The 27,861-nt window shown below is 45.0% G+C and overlaps 1 protein-coding gene across 47 annotated transcripts in view; it reads left to right on the top strand.

The window, feature by feature from the left end:
* The window catches only part of ABLIM1 (actin binding LIM protein 1), a 388,728-nt gene that overhangs the window by 261,397 nt on the left and 99,470 nt on the right, over positions 1–27,861 (top strand). For all 47 annotated transcript variants that reach the window (XM_015148237.3, XM_015148252.3, XM_015148248.3 and 44 more), the window contains 2 exons: positions 11,467–11,593; positions 14,148–14,241. In XM_015148237.3, coding sequence (XP_015003723.3) covers positions 11,467–11,593; positions 14,148–14,241 — 221 coding nt within the window. The remainder of the gene's footprint in view (positions 1–11,466; positions 11,594–14,147; positions 14,242–27,861) is intronic.

Here is a 27,861-nt window from a genome sequence, read left to right as displayed (position 1 = left end):
AAGAATATACTTATTAGGGTGATGGTTTATTCTATACATGTAGCACCTCCTTTTAGTTATAGTTCTGAAAACATACATATATACAGACACACACACACACACACACACACACACACGAGTTCTCCCTGACAGGACCTGAAACCTTAAAAATTGGAGCAGGTGACAAAACAGTCTTAATGTTTTATGCTAGTATTTTTATTTCCCATAAATGAATCTCTGTTACATTCCCAGGAAATACAGGTTTATTGCTATTTCTATTTATTGTTCAGAGAAATGGAAGAGAGGCAGTTTAAGAGATTATTACCCAAGGCAGTAGACCCTGTCTTTAAGCAGATATTAAATTTCTCAGCTCCTAGCTAGTTTTCAACAGCCTTTCAAAATACACGTTCTGCTTGACAAATGTATACTCTCAAGTAGCTGGAGTACTTGCTGTCTAGAAGGCACCCGCATCCTTCACCCTGTTCCAAGCAGGCCTTGAGAAATTCAGCCCTCATGGGCTCATCAGATCAGCCATTGAGTCCAGCCCTGATTGCAGTGGCAGGTGTGGGGGCCATTCAGAGCCATCCTCCAAACATCATTAGTGGAAGTTCTTGGACTCTCAATTCTAATACTTCTGGGAATGGGGTCTGAGTTGGTATTAAGTCTACAACAGACCATCTTCTATTTCTTTTGTGCTCACCATCATATGTAGCAGCATTTGCCATGGGATTCCTGCATAATAAATTGTTAATCAGTTAATCCAGAGGAAAGGAAAACAACCTGACTCCTTTTAGTTTCCTGTTTACATCCTGGTCATGGATATGGGGGGTGGGGGAACACTCCAGTACTAGCTAAAGGAGAAGGGTTCTTGACCTTGATAATTGGTTACCAAAACACCAGGAGTTTGGTCTAGGTCCTGCTGCTCGCTGCACAGAAAGTCAGTGACTGAGACAATTATTGCCAAGGAAGAAGGCTTTAATCGGGTGCTTCAGCCAAGGAGATGGGAGATCAATCTCAAATGTATCTCCCTGACTTTCCAAAATTAGAGATTTATATAGTACAGAAGAAATGTAACAATGTGTAATGAAACAGGAACTAAGGAGGGGGTAAGGAAGCAATCATAATGAATGAGGGGTCTGGCATCTCATTGTCTGGATAGGTGATTTAGTGAGTTTCAGTTGTTTGATTTTCTTTTTTGAGAGTCATAAGGGTCCTTTTCTGAGAAAGGAACTCAGATAAAACAATTATTTTTGGGCCTTGTTACATTTTAAGGGGTTTGCTAAGAACTATCCTATCAAGCTTTAAGACCAGAAGGGCCAATGTCCATGTTTATCCAAAAAAAAAAATCCTCTCTATGGAGCTATTGGGTCAGTTTCAAGTCCCTAACATTCCTAACAGAACTCCGTGGGACTGGTTTAGAAATAAGGATTAGAAATTCAAAATGTGCAATGGCCTCTATTTATGAAAACTATGACCAAAGTAACTAAAACTCTAAGTGTATATGATATATACTTAAAACAGAGGAAAGATAGGATTTATTGCCAAATACCAGGTTGTAGAGGACTTGAAAATGGCTGCTGCCCTGCCCGCCTTCTGCTTTCCTGATGAAGGCTGACCCTCTGTTGCTGTTATCGGCCACTCTGTTGCTAAAACTTGTTTGTTGTGCAGTAATTGTTTTCCAAAGACAACAAGAACCTTCACTTAAAATAGCAGTTCAGAGGCTTGCTCTGGCTTTCAGTGTGTCCAGCATGGCCATTAAGACAGCAAAGTCAGCAACTGACCTACAGGGACATGGGTGAGTATGCAAGGTCTAGTTCAAGGTTACATACTCAGGCTCCACATAAGCCTTTCAAAATCATCAAGGCATTTTTCATAAATCCGAGATGTAAAATATGTATAGCATTGAGACCCCCTTTTCCCCAGAGTGGGAAGACATTGCACCCACATGAATGTTTTGATTTCCCCACCCAGTATGTGTCTTCTGACCTTGTATTGCTTTTCTGGCTAATGGCAGCATAGAATTTCAGAAGCTGAAAAGTAGTTTTTAAAAATAATCCTTGAAAAGTGCTTAGCCTAACAAATTGCGGTTTCACATTCTGTTTTGTACTCTATTCTTTCTTATGTTGACCTCATACCCATGGTGTTTGCCATGACATGCTAAAAAAGAAAATTGTGGACTCATTTGAGTGACTTGCTTTAAATAAAAAGCATGGACTGTGGCCAGTCAATATTTGTCAACTCCTAGGTGTCTGATTTGGGACCTGGCAACACTGAACAGCCTGGATGAAGATGAAGGTCAACATTCAACAATATCCACTTGCTAGACCAACATTCTTATCACTACTAATGATGGGGCCTTTTTGGTCAAGGAGAGGTTTTCAAGTGCCTAAATCATTTCTGCCTTAAAGATGTTGAAACTGTTGACCAAGTCTTATAAAAAAAATAATAACATAAGGAAAGTCTGGGTTTTTTAATCCATGTGTTGCAAACTCATGGTCCTAGGAAGGCCAGGCTAGTAGCACAGTTGCATGTGGTCAGTTCAAGCATGAGAACAGGTGGCAACTGACACACTTATGGAGGGATGGAAACCCCTGTGGACTGGAACTATCTGTGCTGCATAAAGTGAGCAGTCACCTCGTGTCTCTATAAACAGTGATTCCTGTGGTGGAATCCACATGTCAGGGGCTGAGCTAATATGTTGAAGGCTTGTGTTGAAGGTAGCTTGTTAGCAGAATCTGATCCACATTCAGGTCACCCTTCTCTTGTGCCCCTTCTTTCTCTTTTGGACAGAATGAGTATTCTCCCACATTCTACCTCCACCATTTTATTACACAAGATTGGGAAATCCATGTTCTCTAGGAACAATTGAATGACAAGATAAGATGACATAAATTCAGGACCTCAACTTACCCAAGCCCTGGCACTTAAATTTGTTATTTTTTTCCTTGGAGCTCCTTAGCTTGAGTCCTGGCCAGGGATAAAGTACTCTAGTTAACAGTCTATTAAAAGGATATTTTATAAAGTCTCCAAAGTCTTATTCCATTTTCTATTAATAACAACCTAAATCTGAAATGATTTTGTTTCTATTTATTTTTCATCCACGTGTATAGCCATGAACTTATTTTGTACTTTAGTTTATGACAAATACAGTTTCTCTTTTTTTCTTTTTTCTTTTCTTTTTTTTAATGAATCTATTGAAAAAAAAGGATTCAAAGGAAAGCTTGAATTTTCTTGAACATATCTGAGCAACAGTTTCAATACTGAAGATCGATTTTTTAAATGTTTTATTTAAAAAATGTTATAGTAAAGAAAGAACATGCTCTGAACTATCTTAAAATCCCTCTGGATATTTTATAAGTCTCAGTTATCTCAGTGTCTCAGCAAGCATTGATTAGATGCATAAAATTTCTCCCTGGTTTTTTAATGTAATGATTTACATTCAGTTCACAATAGTTCTCTATATAGTCTTTACCTTTGAAGGAACGCCTCATGCTCTTGTTCTGTAGTGTCTGTTTTTGCCTCTTTACAATGAAGGAGGCAGGAACCAGAGAAACAAACCCATGATTGGAGGTTTAAAGTCAGAGCAGTCCTGTAAGCATCAAAGCTTGGGTTCAAGTGCATTTGAGAAAAGAAGATTTGTCCTCTGTGGTTAATTGGGCAGGCAAAGCCTGGGCCCACTCCAGGCCTTAGTTTCCTGTGTGTAAAATGAAGCATTTGCATCAGAGGGTCTATAAAGTCCCTCTGGCTCTCAGATATTCTGTGGTCTGTAAAATGCAGATAATCTCTATTCTCCCAGGTTAGTGGGAGACCTAGGGCAAACTGAGATAACACACATGCAAACTTCAGAACACAAGATGTTAATTTTCTTATGATGATTATGAAACTAAGAGAATCTAAAACGCCTTCCCCAGAAGCTGACAGTGGACCATTTAAAATGTTTTAAAGGGAAGAGAAAATGTAAGTTATGTTAGATTATTGCAGGTATCAGGACAGTAGAGACACCGAGTGTTTACATGTATGTGCCTGAAATTCAGCTCAGTAATTACACATATTAGGCAGCCTGGAAAAGCAGGTATTGCTCACCTACTCATCTTACAGATGAAAAAAATGAAGCCCAGTAGTTGCCTAGTTTGCCCAGCGTCCCTCTGTTCAGTGTCAGAGCTGGAATTTGACTCCAGTGCTCTTCGGCTCCAAAATCCTTAACTGCTGTGAGTTGCCCAATAGGTGTGTAGAATACGCCAAGACACATGGGGGACAAAACAGTGAAGACTCTTATTTTTCCCTATTGCTACTTTTATTATCCTCCATCAGAGCTCCCTTTTCCACCTGAATGCTATCTTTTAGAGACAGGGTCTCACTCTTGTCACTCTGTCACCTGGCTGGAGTACAATGGTGTGATTATAGCTTACTGCAGCCTTGAGCTCCTGGGCTCAAGTAATCCTCCCACCTCAGCCTCCAAAGTAGCTAGGACTTGCAGTCCTAGCACTGCCACGCCTGGCTATTTTATTTTCTGTAGAGACGGGATCTCACTATGTTGCCTAGGCTGGTCTTGAACTCCTAGCCTCAAGCGATGATCCTCCTGTCTTGGCTTCTCAAAGTGTTAAGATTTAAGGTGTGAGCCACTGTGCCCAGTCTGATGATATCTTAGATTACATAGCTTTCTTGTCACTTTCAGCTCTTCAAAGTCCAGTCCTATTAAAAATTCTATTCCCACATCCATTTCAGAGCTTCACCCTTTCCTACGTCAGGCCCAACCCAAATTGGAGACCTGCAATGAGGCTGGTCTTTCTTATCTCCTTTCTGTCCTTTGGGGTTCCTTTGGGGTCTCGGACAGGGGGTGGGGGATTAGAAGTCAACGGGACAAGGTGTTATATAACTGGCGTTATCATGCTTCTTGCTGCTAACACTGGCTGGAGATTTTTAGTGGGGATGGGGGCTACATTTGGAGTTCTTTGACCAAAGTGCAGTTTCTGGTTAACCTCTTGCAACCCACCCTTCTCCATTTTCCAGAATCAGGCCCTGCTTCCTCATGGTCTCCGCATAGCTTGTTACTAATGAAGTCCCTCCTACTCAGCAGGCACCTTTCTCAGGTGGGCTCATCAAGATGCTTGGGTGTGGGTACCATCCATGGACATTCATGCACCTCCAGTGAGCTGAACAGTGGAAGTTCACACCACATCACTTCTGTCTTCTCCTTCACCTGCCATCAAGGGTGGCTCCAGCCAGCTTCCTGCCTTCCTGATTCAGTAGGCTCCAGACTTTTGTCCATGAATGCTTCCAAGCTCCAGGATACATCAAAAGCTCCTCTTGGCTGGCACAGCAGCGGTAGGGCCTGAGTTTACCCACTCAGTAAGTATCTAGGCAGAAAGTGGGGAGGCTGTTGCTCCTTCTAGCAGGATCCTCTAATCCTTGCAGCAGAGCAGAGGGGAACACCACTCTCCTGCTGTGTGAAGACCTCCCTGCTGACCCTCAGCTCTCCATTTTCCAATGTCTGATTTTAGAGTTGGGTAGGCCATAGGGTTGATAGTCATCAGGTAGAGTCTACCATCTTTTGATAAGTCCTGCAAGGATATTCCTAGCACCCTTCTTTGGAAGATGGGGACACTTCTCCCCCAACGTTCTCAGCTTGGAGGTTTTAGCCAAACATTCCAAGACACTTGGAAAAGTCCCATTCTGTATTCTGGAAACTTTGATCCTGGCTAGGTAGTTGTTCTGAATGGCAATTACTACATTTATAAATGACTGCACTTTCAAAGCATGCAGGCCTGGGAAGGTAGCAGTGGCTGGGAATTTAGCTAGCCCATGGTTCTCTCTTTTTTTTTTTTTTTGAGATGGAGTCTCGCTCTGTCGCCCAGGCTGGAGTACAGTGGCCGGATCTCAGCTCACTGCAAGCTCCGCCTCCCGGGTTTACGCCATTCTCCTGCCTCAGCCTCCCGAGTAGCTGGGACTACAGGCGCCCGCCACCTCGCCCGGCTAGTTTTTTGTTTTTGGTTTTTTTTTTTTGTATTTTTTAGTAGAGACGGGGTTTCACCGTGTTAGCCAGGATGGTCTCGATTTCCTGACCTCGTGATCTGCCCGTCTCGGCCTCCCAAAGTGCTGGGATTACAGGCTTGAGCCACCGCACCCGGCCGGTTCTCTTTTTTTATAGCTAGCCCCATGCCCTCAGCCTTCTTTTCCAGAGAGGCATCTTCACAGAGTAAGACATCTTTGGGGCCCTTATTCATCTCAAATGGGAAATTCCAGGAAGGCAGAAATAGTTCTCAAGGAGAACATAGGTGCCCAGGCTGAGAGAAGCTTAAGTGCTGCCCAGGAGATGACTTCTCTCTTAACTTTCTATCCCCTAACAATGGTCTTTATTTTCAAGTTGTGTGTTTGCTTCTTTCACAGCTCCGGGATGTCTGGGCACTGAGGTGCTTGTAAAGAGCCCAAGACCTAACTCTGCTCCCAACCAAGGAAAAAGGGAGTCTATTGAGTGGCTCCCATGTACCAGGCATTGTATTATGCAAAACACTTTACAGTGCATGATCTCTTTTCTTTTTTCCTGAAAGCAACATGTCCCCTTCTTCCACTTAACTTTTGCAGCCCAGGTGTCCATAGCCCTATGCTAAAATACATAAATAAACAAACAAATAAATATATTAAGAGTGACAGGCAAGATCCCTATTGTCAAGGATATTAATTGCCTTTGAACAAAATGATACCAATTTGGAAGCGGCTATGTAGATGGATGTTAATTTAACCTGGATGTGAGTAGCCAAATACCTGCTTTTTTCTGGCTTTTGATGCCAAGGGTGAAGGGCTCAGGGTCAAATCTTTAAGGTCAGGCTTTCTCTCTCTCTCTCTCTCTTTTTTTTTTTTCCCCACATTAGGCCATTATTTTTCCTGAGTAGGACACTGGAGAGTTGCTCATGGGTTTTATTTCCTCGATGCCACTGCATATTCACCTATTTCTGACGTTGGCAATAATTCCAGTGCCAATCACCAGCTTTCTATATTTATCGGCAGCTGCTTCAGTGATGTGGAAACAATTTTCTCAACAGCTGAAAAACATGAAGATAGAGAGTAGGACATTTTGTTCTTTATGAAAGAGCTTAGTTGGAGTGAGCGTGGAAGGAGTGAGCAATCTAGCACGAACCTTTTGTCTCTGCATCTTTTCCACTCTCTCCAGCACAATGTCAGGCTGGAGTGAAGACCATGGCTTTGTCCAGACAGGAGTGGGTAGGCTCTATGAAATACACCAGAATACTTCGGGTCAGGATTCTGACGTGGGCTGGTATTCTCTTATCTAGGTGATGCTCTTTGTTGATTTGCTTCATTTGTATCTTAAGGTTTGGCAGGAAGGAGGCTTAACCCTAGCCTTTACTTCCAGCCCAACCTTACCAGCCGGCTGGCTTTAAGCATTCAGTGAATATTTTTCTATGAAACATGTAGTGTGGCTGTCCCCCATGAGGCACCATGCAGGGCACAGAAGATCTGAGTGGCATAGACACCACCTGTGAAGTCAGAGGGCTTCCGGTCTGTAAGGCACTTTAACTAGAATTATTGTGAAGACTAAATGGTACCATGTTTACAAAGCCCTCACATGGTACCTGATTCTAGAAAGCCCTCAGTGCAGAATGATCATAGTGGCGAGGCAGGAAAACTGAGTCTAGAGACTGAGAGCCTAAGGTGAACCCGCGGCTGACTTCTTAGAATTAAACCAAAAGGAAAACTTCAGTCTCTGATTGGTCATGGGCCAGTCCTTCACTTCAGCCTCTGATTAGTTGCAGGTCAAGCTTCCACTTCAGCCTCTGATTGGCTGTGGGCCAATCCTTCATTTGTATAGGGTGTAACTCCGCTTCAGCCTCTGATTGGCTGCAGGCCAAGCCCTCAAGACTTTCTATCCCCTAACAATGGTTTTTATTTTCAAGTTGTGTGTTTGCTTCTTTCACAGCTCTGGGATATCTGGTCACTGAGGTGCTTGTAAAGAGCCCAAGACCTAACTCTGCCCCCAACCAAGGAAAACGGGAGTCTATTGAGAGGCTCATATGTACCAAGCATTGTATCATGCAAAACACTTTACAGTGCATGATCTCTTTTCTTCCTTATAGCAGCCTAGGCAATGGCTGTTGTCAGCATTTTACAGATGAAGAAATGAGGGTTTGGAGAGAGTAACTTGCTCAAGTCTTCCTGACACCAAAGCCCATGCCGCCCTACCTTCCCCACACCATCCACCTCCCTGGACCTCACTGGTGGTACAGCAGGGAGACTGCAAACAATTCTGTCAACCTCCTTGTGCCCGTCCAATGTCATTTGTAAAAATGAAAAGCCATCTCTGAAAGTTGATTTTCGCCTTCAAAAATTCTATTGAACAGCAGCTTCCTTATTATTTAAATCTTTGCTGCCACCTAGTGGGAATTATGTAATTAGAAGACTAAAGAAAAATTTCAGTTAGACTTGAATTAAAAAACTGTCCATTTCATCCTGTAAAAGGCAAAACTATGTAGACGGTGAAATGATCAGTGGTTTTCAGGAGTTAGGAGGAGGGAGGGATGAAAAGGCGGGGTACAGATAGTTTTTAGGGTAGTGACACTACTGTGTATGATACTGTAATAGCGGGTACATGTCATTATATCTTTGTCCAAACTCAGAATGTCCAACATCAAGACTGAACCCTAATGTAAACTGTGGACTCTGGGCTATCATGATGTGTCAATGTCGGTTCATTAATTGTAACAACGGTTCCACTCTGGTGGGGGATGTTGCTAACTGGGGAGGCTGTCGCGGGTAGGGACTGGGGTTGTATCGGAAATCTCTGTACCTTCTGCTCAATTTTGCTGTGAACCTACACCTGCTCTAAAAATAGTCTTTTTTAAAAAAACTATCAATTTTCTTATATCCATACTGTGCTCCTAAACTTTAAAAATTATATTTTTAAACAAATATCATGGCCTTCCATTTTTATCTTTATAGTAAACTACCAGATGTGAAATTCCTTTTATAAAAATTTTGGTCAGGTGTTGGAATTATTGTAAACCCCAGCTTTTAAAAAATGCTTAATCTTTTGTGACCATCTAACATACACTCATTTGTGCATGACCTTCTAATATGTACTCATATGTGTATTAGATAATGAGCTATACATTAAGAAATTCTAATTTGCAGTATTCAGAACTTATATTTTTAAATGTTATAAATAGTCAAATTTTTTACATTATCATGGTTTAAAAATTCAAACAACACAGAGGATGTGAAGTTAAACAGTAAAGTCCTCCTCCAGAGAGGGAAGTTTCTTCAGAATTTTTAATGTTTTCCCCCAGAAATGTTCTATTCTGGGACTAGGACACACACACCATTTTCTTTACTACTTTTTTATGAATGGGCTTATGCTATGCTTACTGTTCTATGGCCTGCTTTTTTTACTTGATCTATTTTGAACATCTTTCCATGCCAGAGCACAAATCTGCCTCGTTCTTTTGAGCAGCATATAATATTCCATTATCAACTATACTATAATTTATTTAACTGGCCCTTCGCTGATGTCCATATCACCTATTCCCAGTTTTTGTCGTTAGGGAAATGCTGTAGGGAATATATGCATGCACATACATGCTTTTGCAAATATATTTGTAGAATAAAATCTTAGACCTAAAATAATTACTGGATCTCAAGGTTACGTGAACACCCACTGATCAAGATCACCAAAAATACACGTCATCCAAAAAAAAAAAAAAAAAAAAAAAAAGAGCGGGTCAGGTTTATTTAACTAGCTGCAGCAATAGGGAAGCCAGAGGAATCGTGAGCCCACTCTGGGTGCAGTTTGGAGGAGTTTTCACAGCATTTGGGCTTGTGCTGGGTTATTTTATTTTATTTTATTTTATTTCTTTATTTATTGAAATGGAGCTTCTTTCTTGTTGCCCAGCCTGGAGTGCAATGGCATGATCTCAGCTCACTGCAACCTCTGCCTCCCAGGTTCAAGCAATTCTGCCTCAGCCTCCTGAGTAGCTGGGATTACAGGCGTCCGCCACCACGCCCGGCTAATTTTTTGTATTTAGTAGAGACGAGGTTTCACCATGTTACGTCAGGCTGATCTTGAACTCCTGACCTCAGGTGATCCATCCACCTCGGCCTCCCAAAGTTCTGGGACTGTAGGCTTGTGACACCGCACCCAGCCCATGTGCTAGGTAATTTTAAAGAAGATTCAAAGGAGCAGAAGCAGTTCTAGGTTACGCGTTGTCAAGAAGCAGGGCCAGGTCAGTGATTGGGTCTCTTAGGTTTTTCTGGATGGTCAAATAATTAAAGTTGGGCTAGAAGCATCATTAGGAAAGCAGTGGCAGTCATGGATGTGGTCAGAAGAGGGGGCTGTTTCATCACTTTGGGTTACCAAGTGGCCTCGTCTCTGTCTTGGTCCAAACCCGGCCACTAAGTGGCCTTGCCAGGACATGGCTTTATTCTGTGTGTGTTCCGTATGATCAGTTGGGAGCACCGTGGCCAACCTGACACGTGCTTGCTTTCATTCTCTCAGGTACATTGATTTGGAAAATGTCTGTAGATGTTGAAGTTGCTTTCCAGAAAGGTTGCACCACTTTATAGTCTTCTGGGTTCTTTTAAATACCCAACTTCCCTAACAGAATGAAGCAGTCAATAATCAGATTAATTATGGCAATTTTAATAATAGCAAATGTTTCTGGTCACTTCCAATGTGCCATCTACTGCTAAATCTATTAAATGCCCTGAATCCTCATCAGAGGCCTGAGACCAGGTGCTGACAACATTCCCACTTCCCTAAGAAGAAACCCAGGCTTCAAAAGGATGTAACTTGCCTTGATCACAGAGCTAGCCAACAAGGAGTTAGCTGGGGTTCAGGACTTGGATGTCTTATTCCAGGCCCACACTCTTTACTATGAAGAAATAATTTCTCTTTTATTATCCTTCCAGGAGCCTGCCAAGGAGAATTGAAAGCTAAGGAATTAAGAGCCATTTAACTGATGATCACAAATCTTTGAAAGGCTAGTTTGGGTTGATAAGGAAGTAGGGTCCCATTTACAAAAATGAGATTTACGGGCAGCCTTCCAGGAGTAATCGCGTATATAGTGTTAGGCGAGGCATCAGCATAAAGTGCTGAGTTGTTCACAGTGCCTCAATTAATAAATGCCTATGAGTACTTTCTTAAAATCACAGCCAAGACACTATAATTAAATATTCTCTGTGTGATCTGTAGCTCAGACGGTGCATAAAAAAACCCCAAGTAAGCAGATGGGTGAAGGACACCCATCCTCTTAGATCCACGGACGTTCGTGAAGCTTCCATGCTGTGTCCTTCCGAGGACACAGCCTGCGAGACTTCACCGAGAAAGATTTTGTGCAGGGAAAGAAACTGACCTGAGATGGTGCTTGAGTAAATATTGATTGAGTGCATGATGGGCACACAGTGGGGTTGAAATTGGGCTGCCTGCTTGGATTTAGCAAAGGAAATGTGTAGTAACCACTGGCGGCTGCTCTTTTTCAGATTGTGCCGGCTGTGGAAGAGATATCAAGAATGGGCAGGCACTGCTGGCGCTGGATAAGCAGTGGCACTTGGGGTGCTTTAAATGCAAGTCCTGCGGGAAGGTCCTCACCGGGGAGTACATCAGCAAGTAAGGCTGGGTGCGGGCACGCGTTCCTTTCAGTGGGCACCAGGCGTTGTGGTTCTTCTGCAGGTCCTGGTCTCAGGGGCCCCATGCTGTCAAAGGTGCTGAAATTGTTCACATCCTGCCGTCAGAATGAACTTGTTGCTATAAAACTTTTGAAAAGAATTGTATTCTTCTGCTTTGGCTACTGTAAACCTAATGAAATGTTAATCATTGCCGGATTTAACAATGACAGTGTTATACTGTATGTCATCACCAATTAAGCATTTAATAATTTCCCTGTTGCTATTCATTCTCCTATGAGGAACTAGTAAGCCTTTGTCCTCCTTCCAGGGCTGGAGTACATTTATAGACGCCCCCCAAAAACATGCAAAGCCTAAGTTGTCAGCCCTTTAGGACTGTGCACAAAACAGCCTGCCAGGAAATGGGCTCATGTTCAATAACAGTGGATAATAGCTACAGTTAAGGAGGTGAGGGTTTTTTAAAAAAGCAAATGTAGCCTGGCAATAAGGGGAAATTTTCCACTGTATACCTTTTTATGCCTCAAAAAAAACTTTTCTGCTGGGCGCAGTGGCTCACACTTGTAATCTCAATACTTGAGAGGCCAAGGTGGGAGGATCACTTGAGCTCAGGAGTTCGAGACCAGGCTGAGCAACATAGCGCGACCTCATCTTTACTAATATAAATAAATAAATAAATAAATAAATAAATAAGCAAGCCAGGCATGGTGGCACATGCCTGTAGTCCCAGCTACTTGGGAGTCTGAGGTGGGAAGATCGCTTGAGCCCAGGAGATCAAGGCTACAGTGAACTATTATCGCACCACTGCACCCCAGCCAGGGCAGCTGAGTGAGACCCTGTCTCAAAAAATAAACAAATACATTCCTTCATTCATTCATTCATTTCCCCAACCACATGAAATCACCTATTCAAAAATATTAATGAATGTAGTTTAAAAACATAATGAAACAAACAAAAGGTTGCTTTGGCCCCACCCACTAGAAATCTGATTCTACAGACCCAGGGTAAAGCTGAAACATCTGCATTGAAAGGGCAAGAAGGCCAGGTGCGGTGGCTCATGCCTGTAATCCCAGCCCTTTGGGAGTCCGAGGTGGGTGGATCACCTGAGGTTGAGAGTTCAAGACCAGCCTGGCCAATATGGTGAAACCCGTCTCTACTAAAAATACAAAAAAGGAGCCAGGTGTGGTATTGGGCACCTACAACCCCAGCTACTTGGGAGGCTGAGACAGGAGAATTGCTTGAACCCGGGAAGCAGAGGTTACAGTGAGCTGAGATCGCGCCACTGCACTCCAGCCTGGCGACAGAGCCAGACTCTGTCTAAAAAAAAAAAAAGAAAAAAGAAAAGGCAAGAAGCTCTTCAGGTGACCATGATGGACAAAGTAAGAAGACAGGTGCCTGGCTTCTAATGGAACATTGCAAACTGCGCAGTGGTGGGTAACTTGACAGTCTAGAGTGGCACTCTATAGCTTTACCATGCAATCACACACAGGATATAATACTTTTCCTGTGCTCCAAGGTAAATGGAGGAGGTTGCCTCAGCTGGAGGAGGCAGCCATGGGCCCCGGAGGCCTCCTGAGAGCTGAGAAGGTGGTGTCTGGAGGCTGTTCAGAGGCTGTAGTCTGGCATGTGGGCCCCTTGTGGTGGGGGCATGAACGCTGAACCCACATCTGATGGGCTCAGTGTTCTTTTTCTCTTTTTCTTTTTCTTTTTGTTTTGGAGATTGGGTCTCATGCTGTCACCCAGGCTGGATTGCAATGGCGCGATCTTGGCTCACTGCAACCTCCGCCTCTTGGGTTCAAGTAATTCTCCTGCCTCAGTCTCCTGAGTAGCTGGGACTTACAGCTGTATGCCACCACACCTGGCTAATTTTTGTATTTTCTTTAGTAGAAACAGGGCTTCCCGTGTTGGCCAGACTGGTCTCAAACTCCTGACCTCAGCTGATCCACCCACCTTGGCCTCCCAAAGTGCTGGGACTACAGGTGTAAGCCACTGTGCCTGACCTCAGTGTCATATTATTAAATATACGTATTATATACATTAACTATTTTTTAGCTTTGCCTTTATTGTGGTTTTAATGAAATTGTCTCTAGTGTTCTGCCTTCAGGTGTGATATTGCCTATTGATTTGCCAGTATCTTCTTCAGGTTCATTAATACCATTCGTTCTCTGGTTTATTAATTATTGTTATGTGGGCTCAATGGGCTCAGTGCTCCTCCACACCCAGGGGGCCTGTGGAGAGAGAATGCTGCCAGGCTTTCTGCTCGTTAGCTCTGAGACAGTACAAAATCAGCAAGGGTGATCATATGACAACATGGCCGTTTCGCCTGTGTGGCACCGAGAGCCAGAGCGCTCTCTGGATCATTTCGCTTGTGGTTTTGATCATGTCTGGCCAGGTCTGACTGGATTACCAGGCATGTGAACGCTGGGTAGGAGAAAATACGTCCTGCCCTTCTGTGGAAAGACCTTGGAGAAATGTGGTTTTGGTGTCTTCTCCGGCCCCTGGCCACCTCCTCAGGAGCTGAACACGCTTTTGTCTTGCAGGGATGGTGCCCCGTACTGTGAAAAGGACTACCAGGGACTCTTTGGGGTGAAATGTGAGGCATGTCACCAGTTTATCACAGGGAAAGTCCTGGAGGTAAGTGGCAGACCGGCTCCCTCACAGCGACCGCCATCTTCCTCAGCGGCCCTCAGAAACACACAAGACGGGGACCCTTTCCCGCCTCCTCCATTTTTTTTTTTACCTGTGGAGAAAGAAAATAGTCGCAGGTGACTGTCTTTGGGAATTACGGTGCTGCACTCTCCTCAAAGGCTCACGTGGAAATTAGAATGATGGAGAATTTGCAAAGGAAAAAAAAAAAAAGAATGATAAAGGTTCTGGTGGGAGTTATGTAGGAGAGGCTATATTAGACCATTTTCATTTTTAGAAGTTAGACAAGAGTAAATGAAGAGGATGTGAAATCGTGTGTATACATCCGTGTGTGCGTGTGTGCATCTGTGTGTGCGTGCATTTCTGGGCGTGTGCAGATTCAGGGAGCAGAGGCTCAGAATGGAAGCTAAGAAAGGAAGGGTGGGGGAAAGGTAGAGGCATTGGCTTCCCCAGCCTTCAAAAACCACATCCTGTGTGACCCAGAGCACCCTGTAGCCAGGGCTGAGCTGAAGCCTGTCAAGTTCAGGTGCCACCGCCTCCAGCTGGGGAGCTTTCTTCCTGCTTTCTCAGCAGCTGCCACACAGGCTTCTGCCTCTGGGCTGAGCCAGTTCCTCTGGGGTGAGACACAGAATTCTGGGGCCAGAGTTCAGAAGGAGTCGCTACCCTACTTCTCCCAGGCCTGTGGGGTGTCAGCCAGGTCCAAGGAGAAAGTAAGACTGCCTCACCCGTGGCCCACCTGCCAGGGTGGAGAGTATGACCCAAGCAGAGGTGGATCAGGAAGCCTCACAACTAGGGGGATGACTACAGGTCCTGCAGCTTGTCACCGTGCTTAGTCAGGCACCAGGCTGCTGAATCCGCAGAGCCATGTTCCACCTTCCCAGCAGGGCACGTTTCAGAGACACAGACACAGATCCAAGGCACCCCCACCAGGGTGTTTCTGGGCTGCACTGTCTCTTCTGTGGGTTTCACAGCAAAGGTTCAGCGTGGCCCCCTAAATCCCACTGTAAGCCCTTTCCACAAAGCACAGAGGGGCCAGCATTGGCTGTGTGCTGGGACCTGGGCAGCTGATTGCACTTGGGAGAGAAAGGTGTGATTGTGGTCAAATGCAGTTGCCTCTTAGCTCAAGGAAGAGGGTTCTGGGAAGAGGGAGCAGCACTTGCAGGGGCGCAGATGTGAGGAAAAGCACAGCATACATAAGAAACGTCAGCTGGGCAGGAGCACGGATGTGACAGATGATGCTGGAGAAGTGGGCAGGGTCCCAAGAGTGACATTCTGGAGTTTGGGTGTTACCCTAAAAGCAGTGGGAAGCCATTGAACTGCTTGTAGCTGGAGTGTCATGTGATTAGACCAGGTTGTTGTGTAAAGAACATATGAGAGTTCTCAAATCTATGTACACACATGTTCACAGCAGCACTATTTACATCAGCCGAAAGGTAGAAACAACCCAAAGTCCATCAGCAGGTGAATGGATAACAACACGTGGTGTATCCGTCTAGTGGAATATCATGCAGCCTTGCAGCAGTGCTGCCTACCACAGGATGAGCCTTTAGAACACACTAAGTCAAAGAAACCAGCCACAAAAGGCCACATATTATATGATGTGGTTTACATAAAATATCTAGAATAGGTAAATCCATACAGATAGAAAGCAGATTGGTAGTTGCCAAGGGCTGGGGGAAGGGGAAATAGGAAATTACTGCTTTACGGATACAGGATTTCCTTTTGGGGTGATAACAATATTTTGGAATTAGATAGAGGAGGTGGTTGCATAGCATTGTGAATGAATGTACTAAGTGCCACTGAATTGTTCACTTTAAAATGGTTAATTTTATGGTACGTGCATTTCAGCTCAGATGTTTTTTTTAAATGACTGGGAAGGGAGTTGAGGTGGAGACAGAACAGCTAGGAGGCTACTACAGAACTCTGGGCACAAAACGATGGTGGCGCTGGCTGGAGTGGAGCCTGAGAAATGGGCCCCCACCCTCTGCACACACAGGAAGGGTGGAAAGAGTTCTTTCATAGCCTTTCCAATGAAGCTTTAATTATTGACCCAAGGACACTTCAAAACTAGTGTCTTGACCAGGGAGAAAGAAGCATATTCCCAGGAAGGCTGTTGGAGAAGATGGATGGGACCCACCTGAATGGGAGCTTGGAGTCCGAGCAGTCCCATCACAGTGCTCAGAGCACGATGCAGTGGTTGGTGCCTCCCCTCCTGGCCCTGAGTCCATCCCTCATCCCTCCCCAGAGAGCTCTTCTCAGAAGTGCCCTGACTGGGGCCTGACACCATTTCCCATGGGGTTCCTGAGTTTGATCTCTTGTGGAGGACTGAAATAAACCTGTTGAGTTGGGAGCAACTTGGAAATTTCCTTCTCCTCCTCTTCCTTCTTTCTTCTTCTTCTTTCTTCTTTTTCTTCTTTCTTCTTCTTCCTCCTCCTTCCTCCTCCTCCTTCTTCTTCTCCTCCTCCTCTCTCCTCTTCCCTCCTCCTCCCTTCTCACTTCTCCCTCCTCCTTCCTCCTTTCTTCCTTCTAACTTCTTTCTTCTTTCTTCCTTCTTCCTTCTTCGTTGTCGTCATCTTCTTTTCTTTTTTTATTTTTTTAAGAGACAGGGTTTTGCTCTGTTGCCCAGGCTGGAGTGCAGTGGTACAATCATACCTCACTGCAACTTTGAACTTCTAGGCTCAAGCTATCCTCCTGCCACAGCTCCCTGAGTAGCTGGGACTACAGGTGCACACCATCACACCCACCTAATTTTGTTATTTTTTGTAAAGAATGGGAGTCTCATTCTATTGTCCAGGGTGCTCTCTAACTCCTGGTCTCAGGCAGTCCTCTCGCCTCAGCCTCCCAAAGTGCTGAGATTACAGGCATGAGCATCCAAGCCTGGCCCTCATAAAAAAAAAAAATAAAATAAATAGAACATCAGAATGATTTCCTAGATGTCCAGCTGTGCAAAGAGAGGCGAGAAAACACTGAACGCGGTCCCCACATTTGTGACAGCCATGTTTGCAGTCTTCTTAGTCCACATGTGGAGCTGTGTTCCCCCAAAACATGTTGGGGAGGGAAAAGGGCTCTGTGTGTGTGTGTCTGAGTGTGTGTGTGTGTGTGTGTGTGTGTGTCTGAGTGTGTGTGTGTGTGTGTGTGTGTGTTGATACCCTTCAGATTTAGCTCGACAGCTGTGGGGAAGAAAATCTAAAATAAAGCTAGATCCAAGAACATGCCGTTTGGAAGAAACATCTGCTCCCTCTGTTTTCTCCTTCAAGACCTGAGTCATCTGGCTTTCCCTGTGGCTGCAGAGGCCTCTTCTCAAATTGGCTTCAGGTTTCTGTGAAGGCCGTTTTGTAAGGCTTAAGACTTGGAGACTTTCCATTTGGGGCTCTCAGAGTTGAGACGTCTGGGAGTAGTTTGCACCATGTTCAGCCTCAGATTCAGAATCCATCCAGCAGATGTAGTCCTCAGATGGGCGTGTGAGCTAGAAAAATGTCCTGCAGGGTTATCACGCTGACGTATGACAGCTTGTGAGTCAGTTTGGCTTGGTTACCAACACAAAGCAGGGCGGTCTCCACACACTCCTCCCTCGGCCTCTCACGCTTGGGTCTTGGTGGTGGTGAAATTTTATGATGGTGGATTTTTGTAAATACTGTGAACCTTGGGTTTTTGTGGTTTTTTATATTTATTTTATCCACAGATAAATTTATTTTATCCCTTTACAAATGTATTAGTTTTCTGTGTCAGCTGCAGCAGCGGTGGCTTAAAACAACAAGCTTACACAGCTCTTGAGGTTCTTGAGGTTAGTTCTTAAACTGAGTTCTCTCGGTTCTTGAGGTTAGACGTCTGAAAGCAAGGTGCGGCAGGGCCATGCTGTCTCTGAAGGCTCCGGGGAAGGGCCTTTCCTCGCCTCTCCCAGTTTCTGATGGCTCTGCATGTTCCTTAGCTTGTGGCAGCCTCCCAGTCTCTGGCTTTGTCTTCACACGGCCGCCTATTCTGTGTTGTCTCCTTTTCTCTGTTACAGTTCCCTCTGCCTCTTTTCTGTAAAGGCACTTGTCATTGGATTCAGGGCCCACCCAGATAATCCAAGATGACCTCCCCATCTCAAGATCCCTCACTTAGTTACATCTACAAAGACCCTTCTCCCAAATATGCATTCACAGGTTCCATGGATTTGATAGGGAGTCTCTTTTGGTGACGATCAGGTCACCATTCAACCCGCTCGAGTAAGCCTGGGAAATCACACAAATATCATCCCAGCGAGGCCTGCAGACCCTGTGTGGTTTTAATTTAACACTCACTGAGTTCTAAGAGGACCCAAAGGCCTCTCTAGTGTGGTGTCACCAGAGATGCCATCAGACACCTGAGGGACCTTTGAGAAAGAGAAAGGTCACTGGACAATGAGAGAGAAGAGATGCTCCAGGTCTGGCTGTGTCACTCATTCCTGAGTGACTTGGGGCAGGTTGTTCAGCCTCTTGGGGCTGTCTTCATTTCCCAGGTAAAGGGACTGGCATGTAACCTCCAGCAGCCCTCGAGTTCTCTCTGTCTCTGTCATTCCTTAATTCTTGTAAGCCCGGAAAATCACATCAGCTTGAAGGGGTGGGGAGGTGAGCCTGAGCACCAGCGGGTCAGTGAAAAGGCTCTGGGTGGCAGCCAATCTGAATCTGTACTCACCAGCTGGGGGTCCTTGGGCAAGAATTGCCACTTCTTTGAGCCTCAGTTTTCTTTTCTTTAAGTGCAAGAATTGAAAATGTGCATGTAATTCCAAGACTTGGGCTGCTAGACCTCCTGGAGTCACTTCAGCTCTAAAGATCTGAGTTCTAGAATTCTCATGTCTTGGCTGTAAGGGATCAGACAGAGCCAATGGTTATTTTTTTCTGGAAACCAGCACGTAGCACTCAGCATAGAGCCTACACTCAAATTGTAGCTTGATTTCTCATCACTTGCTTTCAGTTTTGTTTTCGACAGCAAGATTCTCTTTTTAGGGAGATCTTGCTATAAATGGTACATCTTCAAATGCTTCTGCTGATTAACTTATAAATTTAGGAGAGGACTGAAGATATTTACAACCTGCCTCCTAATTAAGAAGTATAGGGGCAAATTAGCGTGAGATACTTGAGTTTGCTCTCGCCATCTTTTCTCTGAACTTCTCTGAAGCAGCCTTCCTCCCCTTCCTTCTCCCCTCCTCCTCCCCCTTCCCCTGCCCGCACCTCCTTTCTGCCTAACAGCCTAATGGTAACAGGAAGCTGCAAGAGACTTCAGACTTAGGTCACTAATGTCATGGGGGAGTGGGGCATCTCTTTGGAATGCATTTCTTCCCATCTTTGGTAGATAGCCCTAGGAGAGCTCTCACTCCAGCAGACATCCTTTCCAGGGTACAGGTGGTTACCTGCTAACCTCATAAAGACAAGAAACAGCAACAAAATGGTTGTTATTATCAACAGCAACAGCTAGTTTCAAAAGGAAGGCAGCTCATGGTGGGTGCAATCAAGTAAGGACTCCAAAATTCATAAGGGGGTTAGTCTCATATCTCCAACCCTAGATTTAAGTAAGACAGCAACTGAGTTTCTTGGTCTCTCTTTACAAAGGTATAACCATCTCTAGGCACGTAGCTAAAAGTAGATTGTTTTTGATGGTGCTTTCTTAAGATGTGGAATCTTCTCTGGAACACCACACTCTTACGTAATACTTCCCATACCTCATTGTCGTTGTTGTGGTGGTGGTGGTTTGAGACAGAGTCTTGCTCTGTTGCCCAGGCTGGAGTGCAGTGGTGTAATCTCAGCTCACTGCAACCCCCACCTCCTGGGTTCGAGCGATTCTCCTGTCTCAGCCTCCTAAATAGCTGGTATTACAGGCACACGCCACCATGCCCAGTTAATTTTTGTGTTTTTAGTAGAGATGGGGTTTTGCCACGTTGGCCAGGCTGCTCTTGAACTCCTGACCTCAGGTGATCTGCCCGCCTTGGCCTCCCAAAGTGCTGGAATTACAGGCGTGAGCCACCGTGCCCCGCCCCATACCTCTTTGGATTAGATAGAGGTTGTATTTATTCTTGACAAGTGTTTGGAAAAAAAAGCAAATGTCAAACTGAAAACAGAAGTCTGGAAGGTAAAGGAAAAGGGTGTATCCCACATATTCTTCCCCTAGTCTTGGGCTGTTTTACCAACAGACTAACAAAGGGTGGGCTTGACTTTCTCTTGGCCTCTCAATCTGTCTTGTGCAATTCCTATGCCCCCAGGGGCTGCCTGTGTGCACGGAGCACTGCACTGGTTCACTCAGGACAAAGGCTCTCAGCCCTTGTCCCACACTGCAGAGTGGTACTTCCCTGAGCAGGCACCTGCCAGGCTGCACGGGGGTATTCTTTTGTTCTCTTCCCTGAAAGGCAAGTTGTCTTACGTGCATTCTGACCACAGAGGGAAAGGGCGGGGCTCTGAGGCCCACAATTTCCCTTTCCTCACATCACTGCACCCAGAAATCAATGAGCCTGGGCTCATCTGGTCTTTCCGGGCGGGCTGGTGGCACCTGTCCTTGTGTCGCATGGTATTTACTGTGTCGCCTGTGCTCTCTGGGAAAGTGCAGTGGTGTCTGTGACAGCCTGTACACCCACCATATAAGAAAGAGAGCCTCAGATGGAGCGGAGGGAAGTCCTCTAGGTCCTGGAATGCCTGTCGAGTCAGCCCAGTGAGGCAGCCCTGACCTGTCCTTATCTGTTAACTTGGAACTGGTGGACGGCAGGACAGGATTTAGACTCGCTTTTAGACCCCTTCTGCTGAACTCCTGGAGTGAAGGAAATGGAATCACAGTGGGCTTCGGCCAAATCCTTTTCCTTGACTCTCAGCGGAATTAAAAACTGGTGGCTCTGTTTTGTTTTGCTCTTGGACTGATTTAAAAAACTGCTTTTTCACAAAGCTGAGGGACAAATGTTTATGATGTTTCTGAGGTGAATTCACATTATAAATTGGAGGCCCTTGTCCCCTTCCTTCTTTTTGGCATAGGTATTTTAAGTATGTTATGTCACAGTAATCATAAGCAGTGAGTAGGTCTTGTTCTGGGCTAAGCTGTTCTCTAGTGAGCAAAACATAGGTTATCCTAGGATGCTTGCATGACATCTAATCTTTCTATCACCATCAGAGATGTAATTTGCAAAAGAGAGGTTGAAATGCCGATTCCCCTTTTCTTGTTCTGTGTCTATCATACACATGCAAGGAACAAATAATAACCTGTGTCCATGCTGAAGGCTAATTGCATTCTTCTCATTCTCACTGTGCTCAGAGGAATTTCTGCTTTCATCCAGTTAATTAATTGTAGACCCGAATATTTTTGAGGATCATGGAAGGGGAAAAAAAAAATCAAGTTATCTGAGTACATTGGTTGAGATGGTCTACGTCCCAGTGGACAGTGAGCCACCACTGTATCCTGACTTTGTATAATATTTTTAACATCTGCAAGTGATCTCATAAACAGTTAATTCTCATGACAGGCCTGCAAGCTGGTCAGGGCAGTTAGTTACCAGTCACCTTCATTTATAGATGAGGCTACTGAGTGCCCGAGACTCTGGAGCTAATTGGTGTGACAGAACCATGATTAGAAAATAGATCTCTTAGGTTGGTGAATGGATACAAACATGCAGTTAGAAGAAAGAAGTTCAATGTTCAGTAGCAGACTAGGGTGACTGCAGTTAACCAGCAATATACTGTATATTTCAAAGTAGCTGGGAGACATAGAGATGATAAATACTGAGGGTGATAATACTCCAGATACCCTGACTTGAGCATTATATATTATACACATGTAAAAAAAGTACTCATATGAACCCCATAAATATGTAAGATATTATGTATCAATAAAATAAAAAAATAAGGAAAATAGGTCTCTTTCAATTTAGAAGATAGGGACGTACACATATACAGAGAGACAGAGAGAGAGGGGGAGAGCAAGAGAGAGCATGAACTTTATTATCTGCCTGAAAATAATCATTACAGAAAACAGTTTGCCTCCTGATATAACTTGCTGAAGGACCAAAACTTACCATTCCTGGTGGATGGCAAAGGCCTGCCTCAGGTGGCCCTTTTATGCCTGTTCTCAGGACAGTAAACATGTACTGCTTGGTTGGTTTACTTTTTACCAGTGTGAAATGTCACTGAAAATCAGTGACTTTGCTCATAGAGTCTGCTGTGTTTCTGTGCCTCATAGTCTGACCCCCTTGAATCATCGGTAGCCTCTACCAGGCCATCTGGCTCTGCCCTTGGAGAATGTTGTGGATGGACGATGCTGTCTCGAGTTCGAGAGCATATTTTCTTCATGGAGCTCTGGTCTCGGACTCTGTAGATCAATGGACAGTCAGGAAGGCCCTGTGAAACAGGGTCAATATTGAGACACTGGTCACCTTCTCTATTGTCAGACCATCACTTGACAATAAACTGGAGAAATGACTTCATTTTAAATATGAATTAAGCAAAAGGTGGTATATCCAGAAAACGGAATATTATTCAGCCATAGAAAGGAATGAAGTTCTGATACATACTACAACATGGAGGAACCTTGAAAACATTATGCTAAGTGAAAGAAGACAGTCAGGGTCAGGCATGGTGGCTCACGCCTGTAATCCCAGCACTTTGGGAGGCCAAGGTGGGCAGATCACCTGAGGTTGGAAGTTTGAGACCAGTCTGGCCAGCTTGGTGAAACCCCGTCTCTACTAAAAATACAAAAATTAGCTGGATGTGGTGGCAGGTCCCTGTAATCACAGCTACTTGGGAAACTGAGGCAGGAGAATCACTTGACCCCGGGAGGCGGAGGTTGCAGTGAGCCGAGATCATGCCATTGCACTCTAGCCTGGGTGACAGAGTGAGACCCTGTCTCAAAAAAAAAAAAAAAAAAAAAAGAAAAGAAAAGAAAAGACAGTCACAAAAGACCATATATTGTCCAATTCCATTTGTATGAAATGTGTGGAACAGGCAAATCCACAGAGACAGGCAGTAAGTTAGAGAATGCCAGGGGCTGGGGGAAGGGGGAAATAAAGAGTGACTGCTAATGGATATGGGGTTTCTTTTTGGAGTAATGAAATATTCTAGTGGTGACGGCTACACAACTCAGCGAGTATAGTCATCCCTCAGTATATGCAGGGGATTGGTTCCAGGACCACCATCCCCCTGGTAAATCTGCACATACTTACGTCCCAAAGTCAGTCCTGAGGAACTCACTTGTACAAAAAGTCAACCCTCAGTGTAAAGAGGTTTTGCATCCCTTGAATGCTGTATTTTCAATCCACGTGTGGTTAAAAGAAAGGGAACCATGTGGTTCAAACCCATGCTGTTCAAGGATCAACTGCATACTAAAAATTACTGAACTATATACTTTAAAGGGGTGAATTGTATGGTATGTGATTTATATCTCAATTTCACATACACACATCTACCTGTCTAGCTATCTATGCAAGAATGGGCATTCAAGTCAATAAATGTCTTAATGCAAGATTCTATGCTAGGCTTGGCCAGGCACGGTGGCTCATGCCTGTAATCTCAGCACTTTGGGAGGCTGAGATGGGCGATCACCTGAGGTCAGGAGTTCGAGACAAGCCTGGCCAACATGGCGAAACCCCATCTCTACTAAAAATACAAAAATTAACTGGGCGTGGTGGCGCAAGCCTGTAATCCCAGCTACTTAGGAGCCTGAGGCAGGAGGATCGCTTGAACCCAGGAGGCAGAGGCTGCGGTGAGCCGAGATCATGCCACTGCACTCCAGCCTGGGCAACAGAACAAGACAACACCTCAGGAAAAAAAAAAAAAAAATTCTATGCTGGGCTCTTTCCCTCTGTGGGAGACTAAATTTTTGTTCTCTTGTGTGGCAAGAGGTTGCCACTGCACAGGACGTGGCCTTGATTGTAGAGTGTAGCTTAGTGAATGTAAAATCTCTCCAGTGCTGGAAAAGTAGACTCCAATTGAAATCCAATGTGTGGTTTGTGGTGAGTTCGTTTTGCAACATTTTATTGGAGAAGAAAAACCTGGTGCTAGTATTTTGTCCCCTTCATGGCTAACAGGTTGGGAATTGACCCAGTAGGGCAGAGCACATTGAATGAATGAATGACTTGAGGAAAATCTATCTGATTCACCCGAAGCTGGCCACTTTCTCTTACTTTCACAACAGGAGGAAATGTGTTGCGACAGGGCACCAGCAGACTGCATTCCCATGCAGTAAAGATTTAATATTTATGGAAAAATCACCCCATTTCCTGTCAGCACAAATGGAAGGGCTTTCTTATTTGGAAATAACAGTTTGAAAAGAATTTCTATTTATCTTGAGTTAAAAGGATGTTTTGGGTTTTTTTTTTCAGCGTTACTTAACTTCAGAGAGTTTAGCTTATGGCTGAAATGTGTGAGCAGGGGAATAACTGCCCCGGCAGGTCAAGTGAGACTCTTCCAGGAAGTCAACCAGGATTACTGAGCATGTGCTAGGAGCCCTACATGTGGCAGGGCGGTGGCAGTGGCAGGGGTGGGTCACAAAAGAAAACATAAGATTTAGGGCTTGTTCTCAGAGTGATAAGGCATGCATCTTTATTTTTATTTTATTTATTTTTTATTTTTTTTATTTTTTGAGACGGAGTCTCGCTCTGCCACCCAGGCTGGAGTGCAGTGGCCAGATCTCGGCTCACTGCAAGCTCCGCCTCCCGGGTTCACGCCATTCTCCTGCCTCAGCCTCCTGAGTAGCTGGGACTACAGGCGCCCGCCACCTTGCCCGGCTAGTTTTTTGTATTTTTTAGTAGAGACGGGGTTTCACTGTGTCAGCCAGGATGGTCTCAATCTCCTGACCTCGTGATCCACCCGTCTCGGCCTCCCAAAGTGCTGGGATTACAGGCTTGAGCCACCGCGCCCGGCAGGCATGCATCTTTAAAAGGCATGCAGTATCCACGCTGAAAACCTCCTGGAGTGTCCCAGGAACCCCCTCCCCCACCCGTCCTCAGGGATCAGAAGTGCCCAGGGCCGCTGCAGCCTTTTCAGAGACCGAGGGCGAATTGCAGTTTAGAAATGGCTGGGATTCAACAGCAGAGAGACACAGACGGCCTGGACAAGTTACCACCAAGTGCAGTAAGGGATGGAGTTCCTGGACTGGCCACTATTCTGGGCACCAAAATGATGTCCCCAGAGTAGTCCTTTCTCCTCTCCAGAACCCAGCACATCAGGGCATCAGAAGGACTCCTGTGTCTGCTTTCTCAGGGACTCAGAGCAGCACCCTTCCCCTTCCTGCTCTTCCCTCCCAGCTCCCATCCCGGGCTCTGCTTACCTCTTCTTTTACCACTATAGACATAAAAGGGGTGATCGTGCCCCTTCTTCTAAATGATTGATTCCAGGGTGCCCCACCTACCCTACAGAGGTGATCTTCAATAATTCCAAGCTAATTTTCATGACCTTCTCTTGGGGGAGCAGAAAAAGAGTTTAATCTTTGGCGGTGTCTCTCAGTGCACAAAGGTAATCCAGGGCCAGATGTGGTAGCTCACACTTGTAATCCCAGCACTTTGGGAGGCCAAGGCAGGAGGATCACTTGAGACCAAGAGTTCAGGACTAGCCTAGGCAACACAGTAAGACCTCACTTCTACTAAAAATTTAAAAAATTAGCTGGATATGGTGGTGCGGGTCTACAGTCCCAGCTATTTGGGGGGCTGAAGCAGGGGGACTGCTAGAGCCCAGGTGTTGGAAGCTGCAGTGCTGCAGTGAGCTATGATCACATTCCACGGCACTCCAGCCTGGGCGACAGAGCAAGACTCTATCTCAAAACAAACAACAACAAAAACACAATAATTTTGGACCCACAGTATTAAACAGCCAAGTAATGGGCACACACAGTAAATGTCCCGAGTTCAAGAGAGATTTTTGGTGATTACTAGAAAGAAGTCGACTTTGGTTCTTAAGGAATGGGTAGTCAAGGTGAGAAATTTATCTTTGTTTGCTATTGTTACTGAAGGCTTTGTTCACTTTTTTCCAGCCTTGTTTGTTTCTTTGACTTTAAGCATGTGATTTGATTGTACCGTCTGATTTAATTGCAAGATTATAATAATATGTCCTTTTCTATTTCAAACCAGTAGTCAGCTTATAAGTTTTATTTTTTTTTTTTGAGACAGAGTCTCACTCCATCACCCAGGCTAGAGTGCAGTGGCACTATCTTGGCTCACTGCAACTTCCGCCTCCCAGGTTCAAGCAATTCTCCTGCTTCAGCCTCCCAAGTAGCTGGGATTACAGGCACGTACTACCATGCCTGGCTAATTTTTGTATTTTTTACCAGAGATGGGGTTTCACCATGTTGGTCAGGCTGGTCTTGAACTCCTGAGCTCAAATGATCCACCCACCTCAGCCTCCCAAAGTGCTGGGATAACAGGCATGAGCCACCACACCGGCCAGTTTAAACATTTCTAAATAATATTTTCTACTATAGACTAATTTTAGCTTAATCATGAGGGAAACAGAATTTTTTGGGCTCACTCAGACCCATTCTCCATTTGAAAGACTGATCTTGCTAATCCACTTGTATCTGCTGACCTAGCTGATGGTGGTAGACAGACAGACAAGTGGGTCTCTACACCCTAGCCAGCCTGACTCCTGGAATCTGGGTTGTGCCGCTGCTGGACATTGCAACTACCTCCAGCAATCTTCTCTAGCTTTTGGGTTCTTAATAAGTCACACCGAAGATGGCATCTCAAGCTACCTTGGCTCTATTTTGTCCTTGTGATTCCACCTGGTTGGCCTCTCCATGAGTGTTTAACTTGGAGGGGTCTATGTTGAAAAATGGCACCATCCAAAGGTCAGCAGGATAATTTCTGTTCTGGGCACAGTATTACCAGGCTAAGGAGATGAAAGTTTCCCCAGGGCCTAGGACATGGCACGTGCTCCAGGGAAAATGGGAGCATTTTGTTCCTTTGGATGCAGTGATGCTGCGCTGAGGAGTCTGCCACCATGGACAGGCTGCCGCCTCGTCTGTTTCACACCTGAATGTGATTGCTTCCTGGACCTCGTGGCTTCCCGCCTTGGGGAGGATATGGAGCCAGCTCCAGCAGATGGACTTGCTTGTAGTTTGCCAACTAGTCAGGTGGAGGGAGTTAGGGCTGGTGCCCATCCAGCCCAGCGGAAATGAACTGGTACAGAAATTCCTCCCGAAAAGGGAAACTTCAGAGTGGCCTTACAAATGCAAACTTCATAAACTATTTTAATGGGTCCATAGCAAAACACAAAGTTGCAGGCATCTTGGAAACAGGGATAGGATTTGGAATTTTGGAGCCTGATGTGGCCTGGATAGGTAAGGTGGAAGGGAGAGAAGAGTTGTTAGCAGAAAGAATTGATACAGTAAATCTGAAGATGACCCATACTCTTTGACCCCATCCCAGAAGATATAGAGATGCTTAAATAAATAAAATCCAGAAAGAGAAACCGATCATCCAAATACAGGAGAGTAGAAAGAGGATGAAGAGGCCGGGCATGGTAGCTCACGCCTGTAATCCTGGCACTTTGGGAGGTTGAGGCGGGCGATCGTGAGGTCAAGAGATCAAGACCATCCTGGCCACCACGGTGAAACCCCATCTCTACTAACAACATAGAAATTAGCTGGGCATGGTGGCGTGTGCCTGTAGTCCCGCTACTTGGGAGG

The sequence above is a fragment of the Macaca mulatta genome, chromosome 9 (genome assembly GCF_049350105.2).
Source record: "Macaca mulatta isolate MMU2019108-1 chromosome 9, T2T-MMU8v2.0, whole genome shotgun sequence".
NCBI lineage: Eukaryota > Metazoa > Chordata > Mammalia > Primates > Cercopithecidae > Macaca > Macaca mulatta.
The sequence above is the reverse complement of the archived record's forward strand: the minus strand, read 5'-3'. Positions and strand labels throughout refer to the sequence as shown.